The sequence below is a fragment of the Staurois parvus genome, unplaced genomic scaffold (genome assembly GCF_062004578.1).
Source record: "Staurois parvus isolate SC_StPar_1 unplaced genomic scaffold, SC_StPar_1.0 ptg000449l, whole genome shotgun sequence".
NCBI lineage: Eukaryota > Metazoa > Chordata > Amphibia > Anura > Ranidae > Staurois > Staurois parvus.
The window spans coordinates 3516627-3533847 of NW_028318245.1; the positions used below are offsets into that span (position 1 = coordinate 3516627).

General features: G+C 43.3%; 2 protein-coding genes across 2 annotated transcripts; both read right to left on the minus strand.

Moving 5' to 3' along the window:
- Nucleotides 1-592: 592 nt before the first annotated feature.
- LOC149453349 (uncharacterized) lies at nt 593-5225 on the minus strand. Its single transcript, XM_089688368.1, has 4 exons — nt 4905-5225; nt 4652-4795; nt 4386-4527; nt 593-3973 (listed from the first exon to the last, which is right to left on the minus strand). Exons 2-4 carry the CDS (start codon nt 4745-4747, stop codon nt 2190-2192), a joined length of 2022 nt encoding a protein of 673 aa, XP_089544494.1. The 5' UTR covers nt 4748-4795; nt 4905-5225; the 3' UTR covers nt 593-2189.
- An 8099-nt stretch (nt 5226-13324) lies between these two features.
- LOC149453350 (uncharacterized) lies at nt 13325-16992 on the minus strand. The gene is made up of 4 exons (XM_089688478.1): nt 16854-16992; nt 16625-16766; nt 16352-16502; nt 13325-15595 (listed from the first exon to the last, which is right to left on the minus strand). The coding sequence occupies exons 2-4, from the start codon at nt 16733-16735 to the stop codon at nt 14403-14405; spliced, it is 1455 nt and encodes a 484-aa protein (XP_089544604.1). The 5' UTR covers nt 16736-16766; nt 16854-16992; the 3' UTR covers nt 13325-14402.
- Between the last annotated feature and the right edge of the window lie 229 nt (nt 16993-17221).

The following is a 17221-nucleotide window of genomic DNA, read 5'->3' on the forward strand; positions in this document are numbered from 1 at the left end:
GACCCCCAATGTAAGGGACATTCTTCCCACTGACCACCAATGTAAGGGACATTCTTCCCACTGACCACCAATGTAAGGGACATTCTTCCCACTGACCCCCAATGTAAGGGACATTCTTCCCACTGACCCCCAATGTAAGGGACATTCTTCCCACTGACCCCCAATGTAAGGGACATTCTTCCCACTGACCACCAATGTAAGGCAACAATTTTCCAACTGGCTACCAATGTAGGAGAACATCTGCCCAGTGATCACCAACCTAAAGTTACGTAAGTTCAAATCCCAACCACAGCACCACCTGCCTGAAGTTTGCATGTTCTCCCTGTGCCTGCGTGGGTTTCCTGCAGGTACTCTAGCTTCCTCCCACACTCCAAAGATGATAGGTAAATTGTCTCCTGTCTACATTGGCCCTACTATGTGTATGTATGAATGTGAGCTAGGGACCTTAGACTGTACATTCCTCGGGGGCGGGGACTGATGGGAACATACAATATATATGTAAAGTGCTGCATAAACTAACGGCACCATATAAGTATGTGAAATAAATAATTTGGAATAAATAAATTAAAAAAAGGGACAGAATACTGTAAAGTGTAGAGCTTTTACTTTCTTTATTTTAGAAAAGCAGAACGAGAGATTAACACACAATCAAATCATTTCTTTCAATCTCGCATAGCTGAAGAAAAAGAAAGATCAAATTCAGAGAACAAGAATGATTGAATGCGGAGGGGAGCTCAGCGGCACCACATCCCAAAATTCATCAAAATGAGAGAAGATACTAAGGAAGAAAAAAGGAGGAGAATGATAGAAACATAGAAAAAAAAAAAAGGAAGTAGATGAAATATTAAAGATCAAATGAAATCACTTCCCAAGCTGTTCAATTCTGGCATTTACGTCCTACGTGTAAAAATCACCATTTATCTGCTAAAAAAAAAATTACTCACAACCCCCACCCACACTTTTTTTTTTCGCTAGCAGAGACCCTAGAGAATAAAATTGCGGTCGCTGAAATTTTTTACATTATATAGTATTTGCTCAACAATTTTCCCAACACAATTGTTTTGAAAAAAAAAAAAATACACTTTAACAGCTTATTAAAAAAAAAAATGCAGAGGCGACTAAATACCACCGAAAGGAAGCTCAATTCGTGAGAAAAAAAAAGGACGCAAATTTCACTTGGGCGCGGCGTTGCATGACTGCAAAAAGTCAAAAATATTGTTTTTTCTCTCAAAATTGTCAGTCTTTTTTTGTTATAGCGCAAAAAATGAAAAAAAAAAAAAAAACACACGCAGGCAATTAAAGACCACTGAAAGGAAGCTCAATTCGTGAGAAAAAAAAAAGGACGTAAATTTAATTTGGGCGCGGCGTTGCATGACCGCGCAATTGTCAGTTAAAATAACGCAGCGCCGTAATGCAAAAAAAAAAAAAAACCTGGTCAGGAGGGGGGGAGAATCCTCCGGAAGGCGAAGGGTTACAATGGAGAAGCTGCTGAATTGCATGGTAGTGCGTTTTCACCGTGTTTTGCATTTTATTATTCTGCCCTGCAACAAAAAAAATTCCACTGTAAAAAAAATAAATAAATAAATAAAAAAGCTAAACAAACGCGGTAAAAATGCGTCAAAAATGCGTGTAGAAAAATGAATAAAAAGCCAAACTGCATAGGTGTGAACGGAGCCGGATTCCATTGATAATAAATGTAAGCATCCCTATTTATGGAGACATCTGTGGTCTGTAAGACCCCCACATCCCTCTTCTATGCTGGAAAGCATGCAATTAAAAAAAAAAATAATAATAATAATAAATAATAATTTCAAGCTTTCCAGCAAAAAGAAATGGCAGTGCTTACATCCGCCAGTGCCGGATGTGACGTCATGACATCGCTTCCGGCTTCCCAGGGTCATAGAGATGGCTGAGGACCCTATGACGTCATGAGGGCGGGAAGTGGTTAATAATAATGACACATGGGCTTGTCCAATGCTTTTACAGAAAACAAAATAAATAAAAATTAAACTTTCACCAAAACAAGCAAATTTGAACATGAAAAGAATATTAGGCTTTGTAAATATTCTGGAATAAGTGGTTTTCCATAACAAAAATGTTTTTTGACGTCCTAAATATCAAGGAGGTAGAATTTCTTTGGTGGCGACTTTATCTGCGCTCCCCACGTGTCAGTCAGAACAGAAAGGTTTTCAGTCTGTGTGAATCCTCTTGTGTCCAGTAAGTGAACGTTTTTGGGTGAAACTTTTCCCGCACACCGAACACGAATAAGGGCGCTCCCCCGTGTGAATCCTCTGGTGTGTCACAAGTTTATCCTTCCGAGTGAAACCTTTCCCGCACTCTGAGCATGAATATGGACGCTCGCCCGTGTGAATTCTCTGGTGTAGAAGAAGGTATCCTTTGTCTTTGAAACATTTCCCGCACTCTGAGCATGAAAAGGGACGCTCACCTGTGTGAATTCTCTGGTGTAGAAGGAGCCTTCCTTTCCGAATGAAACATTTCCCGCACTCGGCGCAAGAATAAGGACGCTCGCCTGTGTGGATTCGTTGGTGAATAACCAGTTCTGCTTTTTTAGTGAAGGATTTCCCGCACTCTGAACACGAATAGGGGTGTTCACCCGTGTGAAATCTCTGGTGTATAAGAAGGTTTCCCTTTTCACTGAAATGTTTCCCGCACTCTGAACATGAGAAAGGACGCTCACCTGTGTGACATCTCTGGTGACTGAGGAAGTTACCTTTATGACGAAAACATTTTCCGCACTCTGAACATGAAAAAGGACGCTCACCCGTGTGACATCTTTGGTGACTAAGAAAGTTTCCTTTCTGACTGAAGCATTTCCCGCACTCTGAACATGAAAAAGGAAGGTTACCCGTGTGAAGTCTCTGGTGATTAAGAAAGCTTCCTTTCTGATTGAAACATTTCCCACACTCTGAACATGAGAAAGGACGCTCACTCTTGTGAATTCGCTGGTGGATAACAAGATGTCTTTTTTGAGTAAAGGCTTTTCCGCACTCTAAACATGAATAAGGGCGCTCACCCGTGTGGACTCTCTGGTGAAAGACAAGACTACTTTTCTGAATGAAACTTTTCCCGCACTCTAAACATGAATAAGGACGCTCACCTGTGTGAGTTTTCTGGTGTTTAAGAAAGTTTCCTTTATGGATGAAACCTTTACCACACTCTGAACATGAGAAAGGACGCTCACCAGTATGAATTTTCTGGTGATTAACAAGTTCCACTTTCTGAAAAAAACATTTCCCGCACTCTGAACATGAATAGGGACGCTCTCCTGTGTGAATTTTCTGATGTTTAAGAAGGTTTCTTTTGTCACGGAAACATTTCCCGCACTCTGAACATGAGAAAGGACGCTCACCCGTGTGACTTCTCTGGTGAGTAGCAAGGTCTACTTTCTGATTAAAACATTTCCCGCACTCTGAACATGAATATGGACGCTCGCCTGTGTGAATTCTCAGGTGGTTAAGAAGGTTGCTTTTGCAAGTGAAACACTTTCCACAATCTGAACATGAATAGGGACGGTCTCCTTGGTGAATTCTCTGGTGATTAAGAAAGTTATCTTTACGAACAAAACATTTCCCGCACTCTGAACATGAGAAAGGTCGTTCGCTTCTCTGATGTGTAAGAGGCTCTCTTGATTCTTTGAAAGATTCTCCAGATACCATACATGACAAGGATTGCTCTGCTGTGTGATCTCCTTCATGGCTTACAGAAGATCCCTTGAGATGAGATGGATCTGTTGGTGTATCTGGATGGTGAGATCCCAGATTGGTGTCAGCAGTAATAGTTTGTGGGTTATGGGAAGATCCCTCAGGATCAGAGGAATCCATTGGTCTCTGCGAGTGATGAGGTCTCTGGTGTATTATTTGTGTATCGGGATTTTCTCCTGGAGGACATTGTGTGGTGGCATCTTCATCTGCTTTATATTCTGAAGATCCGTTATTCCAGACATAGAGTCCACCTGTTGGAAATCAACGTTTCCATGTTAGAGGAATTCTTCCTTCAGAAGTCATATACAGGATGTTGGTCTAACGCTCTACAGTATCTCAGAGCTCCGGCATGGAATTGGGGCAATCAGAACAGAGAATATGAATACAAACCAGACAAAGGATACAAAGATGGACCTTTCATATGGTGTCCAGTATCTCCTCCTCATTTGTTGGGAACATGACGTTATATTGAGGAATGGAGATGGACCTTTCATATGGTGTCCAGTATCTCCTCCTCATTTGTTGGGAACATGACGTTATATTGAGGAATGAAGATGGACCTTTCACACCATTAAGATTATCTCCACCTGTAATTATTTAAATAGTACTAGAATTGAAAGAAAAAATATAAAATTGTTTCTGCATTTCGTGTTTGTGACTTACTTGTGTCCATATGTAGAGAAGGTTCCTCCGGTTTACTTTTCATAACCATCTCCCCCTCCTCCACAGACTGCTGATCTCCACCCACCAACGTCTCTTCTTCTTCCACTTTAATCTCAGCTTTGATGTCTTTTAGTTCTTCATTCTAAACCCAAAAATGATAGAATGAAACATCTAGAAAAAAGTAACTGCCATTAGAAAAGATTATATGTAAGAATGTGATAACAGAATTAATTTTTCCTTTAGTTCTGTAGCTCAGTCCTACCTACCTGATGATGGTGAGGGATGCTGTGATCTTCCTGTGTGGAATCCCGGGAATATAAAGAACTACCCTCCATAGGCTGCTGATCTCCACTAACAAACATCTGTTCTTCTAATTTAATTTTAACTTTGATGTCTTTCAGTTCTTCACCCTAAACCCCAAAGATGATAGAAAACATTCGTAAAATAAAGAGATTATATAAAAGAATGTCATCTCATATCATAGAGTTTATTTAGTTCCAGTTTATCAGTCCCACCTACCTGATGATGGTGAGGGATGGTGTGATCTTCCTGTGTGGAATCCCAGGAATACAGAGGACGGGGACATCTCTCTGGTGGGTTCCCATTACTGGATCCATCTACCTGATGATGATGAGGGATGGTGTGACCTTCCTGTGTGGAATCCCGGGAATACAGAGGACAGGGACATCTCTCTGGTGGGTTCCCATGACTGGATCCATCTACCTGATGATGGTGAGGGATGGTGTGACCTTCCTGTGTGGAATCCCGGGAATACAGAGGACGGGGACATCTCTTTGGTGGGTTCCCATGACTGGATCCATCTGTAGAAAACACACACACTGACTGAATCCATTGTTTCTATGTGTTTATCAGATGATGGGGGATCTAGGTGGACCCTCCGTACTGCTCTCTCCTTTACAATAAAGTCTCCTCTTACCCGGTGATGTGAGGGGCGGCTGATTGTCCATCATGACGTCCTTGTAGAGGTCCTTGTGTCCTTCTAAATACTCCCACTCCTCCATGGAGAAATAGACAGTGACACCCTGACACCTTATAGGAACCTGACATACACAATGATACAGTCACCATCCAGACACATCCCTTGGATAAAGTAACTTCCTGTCCAGGGGATGATTGTCAAACAAAACAAGGGGGAAAATAAGCCCGACTGAGGTACATAGAATGACTATACTGTGGGGCCTCTCCTATTAGTATCACTGGACTAGCTCTGGAGTAAAAGATGGATAAATGGTTCTATATTTAGGACGTATCCGGTCTATAAACCAGAGGCTCTGGATGGACGGTTGGATAAATGGCTCTATATTTAGGACGTATCCGGTCTATAAACCAGAGGTTCTGGATGGATGGTTGGATAAATGGTTCTATATTTAGGATGTATCCGGTCTATAAACCAGAGGTTCTGGATGGACGGTTGGATAAATGGTTCTATATTTAGGATGTATCCGGTCTATAAACCAGAGGCTCTGGATGGACGGTTGGATAAATGGCTCTATATTTAGGACGTATCCGGTCTATAAACCAGAGGTTCTGGATGGATGGTTGGATAAATGGTTCTATATTTAGGATGTATCCGGTCTATAAACCAGAGGCTCTGGATGGACGGTTGGATAAATGGCTCTATATTTAGGACGTATCCGGTCTATAAACCAGAGGCTCTGGATGGACGGTTGGATAAATGGTTCTATATTTAGGACGTATCCGTTCTATAAACCAGAGGCTCTGGATGGACGGTTGGATAAATGGCTCTATAGTTCGACCTTTAAATGGCCAAAAATTAAAATAGCATGATATTACCTCATTTACCTTGAGATCCGGAAGTGTCTCCAAACATATTTCCTAACAAGTCACTTTTTATCTGGAACTTCCTGTCTTCACCCTACCTCACTTCCTTCTTGTTCCATGCTCTTGAGATCTCCATCTTGTGGAGAATATAAATACTGCTGCCTACGTTATCCTTTTGGATATGAAAACCTGCATCACGGTGAAATCTTCAATCTCTTTGCATATTTTATACATCAAAGTAAAATATCAGTAATTAAAGTATCAAAAATATCAATTTAAATTTTGATATATACAGTATGTACACCGATTAGCCATTACTTTGTGATCACCCGCCTAATATTGAGTAGACCTCCTTTTTGCTGCCAAAACAGCCCTGCTGCCTCGTCGGACATCACTTGAAGGCAGGGGCGGACTGACCATTTGGAAACTCGGGCACTGCCCGAGGGCCCATGGTCAGTAGGAGGCCCCATGAGATGCCAGTTACCTTTTTCATAGGCTTTTTTGAGTTTGGGCCCCATGATCCCTATTGCCGGGGGCCCCATGAATTGTCAGTCCGCCCCTGCTTGAAGGTACGCTGTGGTATCTGGCACCAAGCCGTCAGTAGCAGATCCTTTAAGTCCCGTACATTGGGAATTTGGGTCTCCATGGATTGGACTTGTTTTTTCTGCACATTCCACAGATGCTCGATTGGATTGAGATTGGGAGAATTTGGAGGCCAAGTCAACAGCTCAAACCCATTGGGTTGATTTTCCAAAACTGGGGAGTGCAAAATCTGGTGCAGCTCTGCATTGAAACCAATCGGCTTCCATATTTTTTGGTTAACAAGCTGAAGTTAGAAAAAATATATATAATGGCGCCTATGGAAAAAGTAAAAAATCTATATATATCTATAAATCACTTATTATAATATACCAGCTGCAAAAAATCACCATAAATCAATAAAGTGCAGTAAGTAACACAAAAAAGTATTTTGCGCTAGTAAAAAATTATCTCCATAAATCAAATGTGTAAATGGTGCAAAAAAATATATATATGAAAAAAATGTTCACACTTTTTAACACAAAAAATGTGCACCAAAAAGATAAATAAAGTGACAATACCACCACCAAAATAAAACTCACCAGAGCTAAAAAAAAATTTTTAAACCATATATTGCTCTGGGAACAGTAGTATTAATAATACTGATAAGTCATTCATAGATGTATCTTCAAGGAAAAGTATTCTGCAGAGCCCAGATCCACATAGACCAATTTCAGATGGAGCCAATTACTTTCAAATCAATTATCATCAAGGAAATCCACTTCTCAAGAAAGCCACCCTTAATCGTATCCAAAGAGGGAAATGCCAGACACTCGGAAGAAACAGAAGAGCTTCATGGTGCAGTATTATTAAAACAACATCTTTATTTAGTACTCATTGTACTTAACTCAAAAGGTGTCCCAGCTGACACCAGCATCAACAGCAATCACAGCAAAACAGACCCAGCTACTCGGCACATGCGCAGTAGCTCATAGGGAACGTAATGACGTCACATCGATCAAGGGCGGAGCCACCTCGTTTGAAGGTGGCTTTCTTGAGAAGTGGATTTCCTTGATGATAATTGATTTGAAAGTAATTGGCTCCATCTGAAATTGGTCTATGTGGATCTGGGCTCTGCAGAATACTATTCCTTGAAGATACATCTATGAATGACTTATCAGTATTATTAATACTACTGTTCCCAGAGCAATATATGGTTTAAAAAATTTTTTTTAGCTCTGGTGAGTTTTATTTTGGTGGTGGTATTGTCACTTCATTTATCTTTTTGGTGCACGTTTTTTGTGTTAAAAAGTGTGAACATTTTTTTCATATATATATTTTTTTGCACCATTTACACATTTGATTTATGGAGATAATTTTTTACTAGCGCAAAATACTTTTTTGTGTTAACAAGCTGAAGTTAGAAGCTTATTGGCTACCATGCACAACTGCACCAGATTTTGCACTCACTGGTTTTAGTAAATCAACCCCGTGTTCCTCAAACCATTCTTGAACCATTTTTGCAGGGTGTAAGTCACATGATGCTGCTGAAAGAGGCCACTGACATCAAGGAATGCTATTTCCATGAAGCGGTGGGCTTGGTCACCATCAATGTTTAGATAGGTGGGACATGTCAAGTAATGTCTACATGAATGGAGGAACCAAGGTTTCCCAGCAGCGCATTACCCAAAGCATCACACGGCCACTGCTGCCTGGCCTTCTTACCATAGTGCACTCTGGTGCCATCTCTTCTCCAGGTGACGTACACCCACCCAAAATGTGCTTCAGCTGACCAGGCCACCTTCCTCCATGGCTCCGAGGTCCAGTTCTGATGCTCACGTGCCCATTGTAGGCTTACTTGGCTGTTGACACGGGTCAGCATGGACACCCTGACTGGTCTGCAAGTACACAGCCCCATATACAAGCAACTGTGATGTCCATTTTATTCTGCTTTTAACACGTCAGCTTCAGGGACAACATGTTCACCCATTGCCTAATATAGCCCACCAACTTCTAGATGCCATTGTAACAAGACAATCAATGCCATTCAGTTAACCTATCAGTGGTCATAAATGTATGGCTGATCCAGGGCTTTTTTCAGTGGGAACGCGGGGGAATGCAGTTCTGGCACCTCCAGGTCTATTGATGCTGGCTGCTGAGGGAAATATTGTTGCTGGAGATCTTTTTTTTTTACGGGGGGGGGGGTTCTATTGTTTCTGGGGAGGTCTACTGTTGCTGGTGAGGGATCTGTTATTGCTGGGGGTGGGTCTTATGTTGCTGAGTGGTCAATTGTTGCTGGGAGGGATGTACTGTTGCTGGGAAGGTCTACTGTTGCTGGTGAGGGATCTGTTATTGCTAGGGATGGGACTTATGTTGCTGGAGGTCTACTGTTGCTGGTGGGGGATCTGTTATTGCTGGGGGTGGGCCTTATGTTGCTGAGTGGTCAATTGTTGCTGGGAGGGATGTACTGTTGCTGGGAAGGTCTACTGTTGCTGGTGAGGGATCTGTTATTGCTAGGGATGGGACTTATGTTGCTGGAGGTCTACTGTTGCTGGTGGGGGATCTGTTATTGCTGGGGGTGGGCCTTATGTTGCTGAGTGGTGAATTGTTGCTGGGAGGGATCTATTGTTGTTGGAGGGGTATTTTGTTGTGGGGGTCCATTGTTGGTGGGAAGATCTATTGTTGCCGGGGGGTCTATTGTCGCTGGCTGCAGGGAATCTATTTTACAGCTTTTCTTGCTATCATTACCAAATTCCATACAAATTACTTAGCACCACTAAATGATACTTGGGTCTATATCCTATAAATGTAGTGGTACTGAAAGGTGGGTTGGGTGTTGAACCAAGGAACGGTGCTTGGAGTTGGGTAGGGAGGTGAACCAAGGAATGGTGCTCGGAGTTGGGTAGGGAGTTGAACCAAGGAACGGTGCTCGGAGTTGGGTAGGGAGGTGAACCAAGAAACGGTGCTCGGAGTTGGGTAGGGAGTTGAACCAAGGAACGGTGCTTGAAGTTGGGTAGCAAGTTGAACCAAGCAACGGTGCTTGGAGCTGAGTAGGGAGTTGAACCAAGGAAAGGTGCACGCAGTTGGGTAGCGAGTTGAACCAAGGAACGGTGCTCGGAGTTGGGTAGCAAGCTGAACCAAGAAACAGTGCTCGGAGCTGAGTAGGGAGTTGAACCAAGGAACGGTGCTCGAACTGGGCGAGGAGGTGAACCAAGGAACGGTGCTCGGAGCTGAGTAGGGAGTTGAACCAAGGAACGGTGCTCGGAGTTGGGTAGCGAGTTGAACCAAGGAACGGTGCTGGGAGTTGGGTAGGGAGGTGAACCAAGAAATGGTGCTCGGAGTTGGGTAGGGAGGTGAACAAAGGAACGGTGCTTGGAGTTGGGTAGGAAGTTGAACCAAGGAACGGTGCTTGAAGTTGGGTAGAGAGTTGAACCAAGGAACGGTGCTCGGAGTTGGGTAGGGAGTTGAACCAAGGAACGGTGCTCGGAGTTGGGTAGGGAGTTGAACCAAGGAACGGTGCTCGGAGTTGGGTAGGGAGTTGAACCAAGGAACGGTGCTCGGAGTTGGGTAGGGAGTTGAACCAAGGAACGGTGCTCGGAGTTGGGTAGGGAGGTGAACCAAGAAACGGTGCTCGGAGTTGGGTAGGGAGTTGAACCAAGGAACGGTGCTCGGAGTTGGGTAGGGAGTTGAACCAAGGAACGGTGCTCAGAGTTGGGTAGGGAGTTGAACCAAGGAATGGTGCTTGAAGTTGGGTAGCGAGTTGAACCAAGCAACGGTGCTCGGAGCTGAGTAGGGAGTTGAACCAAGGAACGGTGCTCGGAGTTGAGTAGCGAGTTGAACCAAGGAACGGTGCTCGGAGTTGGGTAGCGAGTTGAACCAAGGAATGGTGCTCGGAGTTGGGTGGCGAGTTGAAACAAGGAACGGTCCTCGGAGTTGGGCAGGGAGTTGAACCAAGGAATGGTGCTCGGAACTGGGCGAGGAGTTGAACCAAGGAACGGTGCTCTGAGTTGGGTAGGGAGTTGAACCAAGGAACGGTGCTTGGAGTTGGGTAGGGGGCAAAGACAAGAGGTGATTCGGAAGGGGGGAGTTCCTGCAGTCATTCTCTGAGGAAAAAAGCCCTGGGTTTACCAATGTATACATATTGTGACAGTGCCCTGCCCTGCCAATGTATCGGAAAGGTTTGGTGGCCCTCAAGGTTCTCACCCAGACAGGTGGAGGGGCTCCAGGGTGTGTGAGGTTTTTTAATTTCCTCAGTGGTGAATAAGACATGGTTTGGGACCTGGCGTCCAGAGACTTTGTAGAGACTTGGTAAGAATGAAGTCTCCATTCCTAAGTCCAGATTTTTGGGAACAACCAGTACACTAATTAGGAAGGTATGTGCAAGGCTTTTAGTCGTCACTATGGTTCAGGGCTCCACCTCGGTGGACAGAGATCCATGCCCAAGAGTCAAGAGAGCTCCAAGTAGGAGACAGGTAGGAGCTAGCATAGCAAAGGGGCTTCTAGGTGAATGTACTGAGTTTGTGTGAGAAGACTTCAATGCCCTGAAGTGGGAAAAAAAGAGCAGCAAGACTGCAAGTGCAAACCAGGAGGTCCATGTGCATATAATTTGGTGCAAGAAAAATGCTGAAAAAATCCAATTTGGAATCAGTATCACTGGCTCTCCTTCATAGATTTGATGGTTAATTATGATTTGATAGACACCAAATGTGATATGGATCTTACGCATATTCTCCTCAGATGTCATGTGTCCTGTCCACCCTCACACCTTATAACATAGCCACATTTGGTGTTTAACTGGTTGTTATTTTCTTATACATTAGTGAAACCGTGTGTTGTGAATTCAAGATCAGGTCAAAACCAGACTTGCTCGAGATCTTTTTACGACAACCATTAGCAGACTCTGGCCTAATTGAGGTTTATGATATCCTGCTTTTTTGTTGCTTGGAATATTTTAAGTGATTTATTATGCTTCTGCTTTTTGATGAATGCAATGTTAGGGAGGTTCTTCACACTAACCACCAATGTAAGGGACAGTCTTCCCACTGACCCCCAATTTAAGGGACATTCTTCCCACTGACCCCCAATGTAAGGAGCATTCTTCCCAATGACCACCAATGTAAGGGACATTCTTCCCACTGATCACCAATGTAAGGGACAGTCTTCTCACTGATCACCAATGTAAGGGACATTCTTCCCACTGACCACCAATGTAAGGGACATTCTTCCCACTGATCCTCAATGTAAGGGACATTCTTCCCACTGATCACCAATGTAAGGGACATTCTTCACACTGACTACCAATGTAAGGGACACATTGTAAGGGACATTCTTACCAATGACCACCAATGTAAGGGGCATTCTTCCCACTGACCACCAATGTAAGGGACATTCTTCCCACTAACCACCAATGTAAGGGACATTCTTCTTACTGATCACCAATGTAAGGGACATTCTTCCCACTGACTACCAAAGTAAGGGGACATTTTTTCCAACTGACTACCCATGTAAGGGATATTCTTCATTCTGACTGTCCATGTAAGGTGTCATTTTTCACCAATAAAAAGCACATTTCTCCCACTGACCATCAATGTAAGGGACATTCTTCCCACTGAACCCCAATGTATGCGGCAATCTTCCCACCAATCACCAATGTAAGGAACATTCTTCCCACTGACCTCCAATGTAAGGGACATTCTTCCCACTGACCATCAATGTAAGGGACATTCTTCCCACTGACCTCCAATGTAAGGGACATTCTTCTCACTGATCACCAATGTAAGGGACATTCTTCCCACTGACCACCAATGTAAGGGACATTCTTCCCACTGACCCCCAATGTAAGGGACATTCTTCCCACTGACCTCCAATTTAAGGGACATTCTTCCCACTGACCTCCAATGTAAGGGACATTCTTCCCACTGATCCCCAATGTAAGGGGCAGTCTTCCCACTGATCTCCAACGTAAGGGACATTCTTCCCACTGATCACCAATCTAAGGAACATTCTTCCCACTGATCACCAATGTAGGGGACATTCTTCCCACTGACCACCAATGTAAGGGACATTCTTCCCACTGCCCCCTAATGTAAGGGACATTCTTCTAACTGACCCCCAATGTAAGGGACATTCTTCTCACTGACCACCAATGTAAGGGACATTCTTCCCACTGACCCCCAATGTAAGGGACATTCTTCCCACTGACCACCAATGTAAAGGACATTCTTCATGTTGACTAAAATGTCAGGAGGCACTTCTTCACTCACCAACTATGAAACTAATCTCCACTTACCCGCCAATGTATGGGGGGTCCTCCTCTACATACCACATGTACTGACATGATGGGTATGTCCCTTCTATCATAGATGAAGATAATGACTGTGAAATTATGGAACTGATCACTGTGACCATGAGGAGCACAACCAAAATGGCAATGACGGGAACGTTCTATGCGCCATTTGTACTGTCTCCATCGATATATTATCTGATTCACGCAAGGAACTGGACCTTCTGCACTCTCCGTTCCAATGACAAGACACCAAGGGATAATCTCTGTGAATCCTTCCAATCATCGATCGTCTCGGCAGGATGTTCATTTTCAAAGAAGACCCAGAACAGAATGTTGTCAAGTGTAGAGCTTTATTTGTTATTTTTTTTGCAGATGAAGTGATTAACACACAATACATCTAAATAAAATCTTGCACAGCGGAAGTCAAAGAAAACTCAAATTTCATAAGCATTACGCAAGGGCTGGTCCAATGGAAGCCAATAGGGAATCATGGGGCCCCTGTGTCCTTGCCCAAACTCAAAAAAGCCTATGAAAAAGGTACCAGGGGCATCTCATGGGGCCCCCTACTGACCCCAGGCCCTTGGGCAGTGCCCGAGTATCCAAATGGTCAGTCCGCCCGATTACCCTTTGGGTCAAGAAATTTTGAGAAATAAAAAGAAGAACAATGACGTACATCGGCCATGAAATAGCACAGATTATTTCCATGGTGCGGTCCATGTGGGCCCCCCGAGTCAGCACTTTATGTTTAGAGGACCGCACTGCTATACTTCCCATAGACCTAGATCTACGACGTGGTATTATAAAGTTTTGAGTCGTTTTTTTTCAACGTGCCAACAGATGGCAGCACGCATGGTCACAGGGAACACCAACATTCCTAAGTCAGTGTGCCAAAAGACTTCACCCCGTGTACATCGGGAGCTCAGTAACTGGTGTTATTCTGACCACGTGCGTTACCCCATCTGCTGTTTTATCATGGACAGCGAGTTAGGACAAAGAGCCAACGTGAAATTTTGCGTGAAACTGGGCAAATCTGATGCAGAGACTGAGGGCTTCACAGAACAGCTGGATTTATACTGAAATCACATGCCACACAGGATGACTCTATTTACTAATTAGGTGACTTCTGAAGGCAATTGGTTCCACTAGATTTTAGTTAGGGGTATCAGAGTAAAGGGGGCTGAATACAAATGCTGCCACACTTTTCAAAGATTTATTGGTTACAAATGTTGGAAACCATTTCTCATTTTCCTTCCACTTCACAATTATGTGCCACTTTGTGTGGATCTATCACATCAAATCCCAGTAATATACATTGACGGTTTTGGTTGTCATGTGACAAAATGTGGGAAAATTTCAAGGGGTGTGAAGACTTTTGCAAGGCACAGTTATCCATCTCAATACAAAGGCTGTTAGGCCATGTGAATTCTCCAGTGTTCAGCAAGCGCACATTTTGTAGCAAAAACTTTCCCACACACCGAACATGAATAAGGACCTTCTCCTGTGTTAAGTCTCTGGTGTTCAGCAAGTATATGTTTCTGAGAGAAACATTTCCCACACTCTGTACATGAAAAAGGCCGCTCGCCCGTGTGGACTCTCTGGTGTATGTTAAGGCTTTTCTGAAGGGAGAAAGATTTCCCGCACTCCGAACATGAATAGGGACGCTCACCTGTATGACTTCTCTGGTGTTGAACAAGGCATCCTTTCTCCTTGAAACATTTCCCACAATCTGAACATGAGTACGGGCGTTCCCCTGTGTGGATTCTCTGATGAATAATAAGCCCTTCTTTCCGAATGTAACTTTTACCGCACTCTGAACACGAATAAGGACGCTCCCCGGTGTGAGTTTTCTGATGTAAAACTAGGCTTGCTTTCTGAAGGAAACATTTCCCGCAATCTGAACATGTAAATGGACGGTCACCCGTGTGGGTTTTCTGGTGTTTACCTTTTTCTTTGAAACATTTCCCGCACTCTTCACATGAGAACGGACGCTCATCCCTGTGATATTTCAGGTGTAAAACAAGCTGCGCTTTCAAACTGAAGCATTTCTCGCACTCAGGACATGCGAAAGGACATTCACCCGTGTGAATTCTCTGGTGTATAAGGAGGCTTCCTTTCTGAATGAAAGATTTCCCGCACTCTGAACATGAGAAAGGACACTCACCTGTGTGAATTTTCTGGTGATTGAGAAAGTTACCTTTCTGATTAAAACATTTCCCGCACACTACACATGAGAACAGACATGCATTCTTGTGATTTTTCTGGTGTATAGGAGGCTCTCTGGTTTCTTCAAAAGATTTCCCAGACACCGTACATGACAATGAGCCTTCTCCAGTGTGATCTCCTTCATCGTTCATGGAAGATCCCTTGAGATTAGATGGATCTGTTGAAGTATCTGTACTGTGAGATCCCAGATGTATATCTGGAGTAATAATATGTGATCTATCGGAAGATTCCTCAGATTTAGAGGGATCCATTGGTCTCTCCAAGTGTTGAGGTCTCTGATGCATTTGTGTATCGGAATTTTCTCCTGGAGGACATTGTGTGGTGGCATCTTCATCTGCTTTATATTCCGAAGATAATCTATCCCAGACATAGAGTCCACCTGTTGGAAATCAACGTTTCCATGTTAGAAGAATTCTTCCTTCAGAAGTCATATACAGCATGTTGTTCTAACGCTCTACAGTATCTCAGAGCTCCGGCATGTAATTGGGGCAATCAGAACAGAAAATATGAGGAATGGAGATGGACCTTCCATATGGTGCCCAGTATCTCCTCATTTGTTGAGAACATGACATTATATTGAGGAATGGAGATGGACCTTTCATATGGTGTACAGTATCTCCTCCTCATTTGTCTGGAACATGACACTATATTGAGGAATGGAGATGGACCTTTCATATGGTGTACAGTATCTCCTCCTCATTTGTTGGGAACATGACATTATATTGAGGAATGGAGATGGACCTTTCATATGGTGTGCAGTATCTCCTCATTTGTCGGGAACATGACGTTATATTGAGGAATGGAGATGGACCTTTCATATGGTGTGCAGTATCTCCTCATTTGTTGGGAACATGATGTTATATTGAGGAATGGAGATGGACCTTTCATATGGTGTCCAGTGTCTCCTCCTCATTTGTTGGGAACATGACGTTATATTGAGGAATGGAGATGGATCTTTCATATGGTGTCCAGTATCTCCTCCTCATTTGTTGGGAACGTGACGTTATATTGAGGGATGGAGATCAGCCTTTCACATGGTTTACATTATCTCTACCTGATAATTATTCAAATACATTTTTATACTCAAAGAAAAATGAAAATTTACTTTTTTCTGCATTTAGTGTTTATTACTTACTTGTGCTGATATAAAGAGAAGATTCCTCCTGTTTACTTTTCACAGTCATCTCCCCCTCCTCTATAGACTGCTGATCTCCACTCACCAACCTCTCTTCTTCTTCTTCCTCTTTAATTTCAACTTTAACGACTTTTATGTCTTGTTCCTGATCCTGAAAATGATAAAAATTACATATCTGGAAAAATTGACTGCCAATAATAAAATATTACATACTGTATAAGAATGTTGTCCGATAGTTTTTAGAATGATTTTTCATCTCTGTTGCCCCTCTACCTGGACACGGTGAGCGATGTTGTGACTTTCCTTTGTAGAACCCTTGGAATATAAAGGACCACCCATCGGCTGCTGATCTCCACTAACAAACATGTGTTCTTCCTCTTTCATTTTTAGCTTTGATGTCTTTCAGTTATTCATCCTGAACCCCAAAGATGGTAGAATAAAGAAGAATGTCATCTTATAGCTCAGGATACATTTTTAGGTCTTCATGCTCAGTCCCACCTACCTGATGATGGTGAGGGATGGTGTGACCTTTCATTGTGGAATCCCGGGAATACAGAGGATGGGGACATCTCTCTGGTGGGTTCCCATTACTGGATCCATCTACCTGATGATGGTGAGGGATGGAGTGACCTTCCATTGTGGAATCCCGGGAATACAGAGGACAGGGACATCTCTCTGGTGGGTTCCCATGACTGGATCCATCTGTAGGAAACACACACACTGACTGAATCCATTGTTTCTATGTGTTTATCAGATGATGGGGGATCTAGGTGGACTCTCCGTACTGCTCTCTCCTTTACAATAAAGTCTCCTCTTACCCGGTGATGTGAGGGGCAGCTGATTGTCCATCATGACGTCCTTGTAGAGATC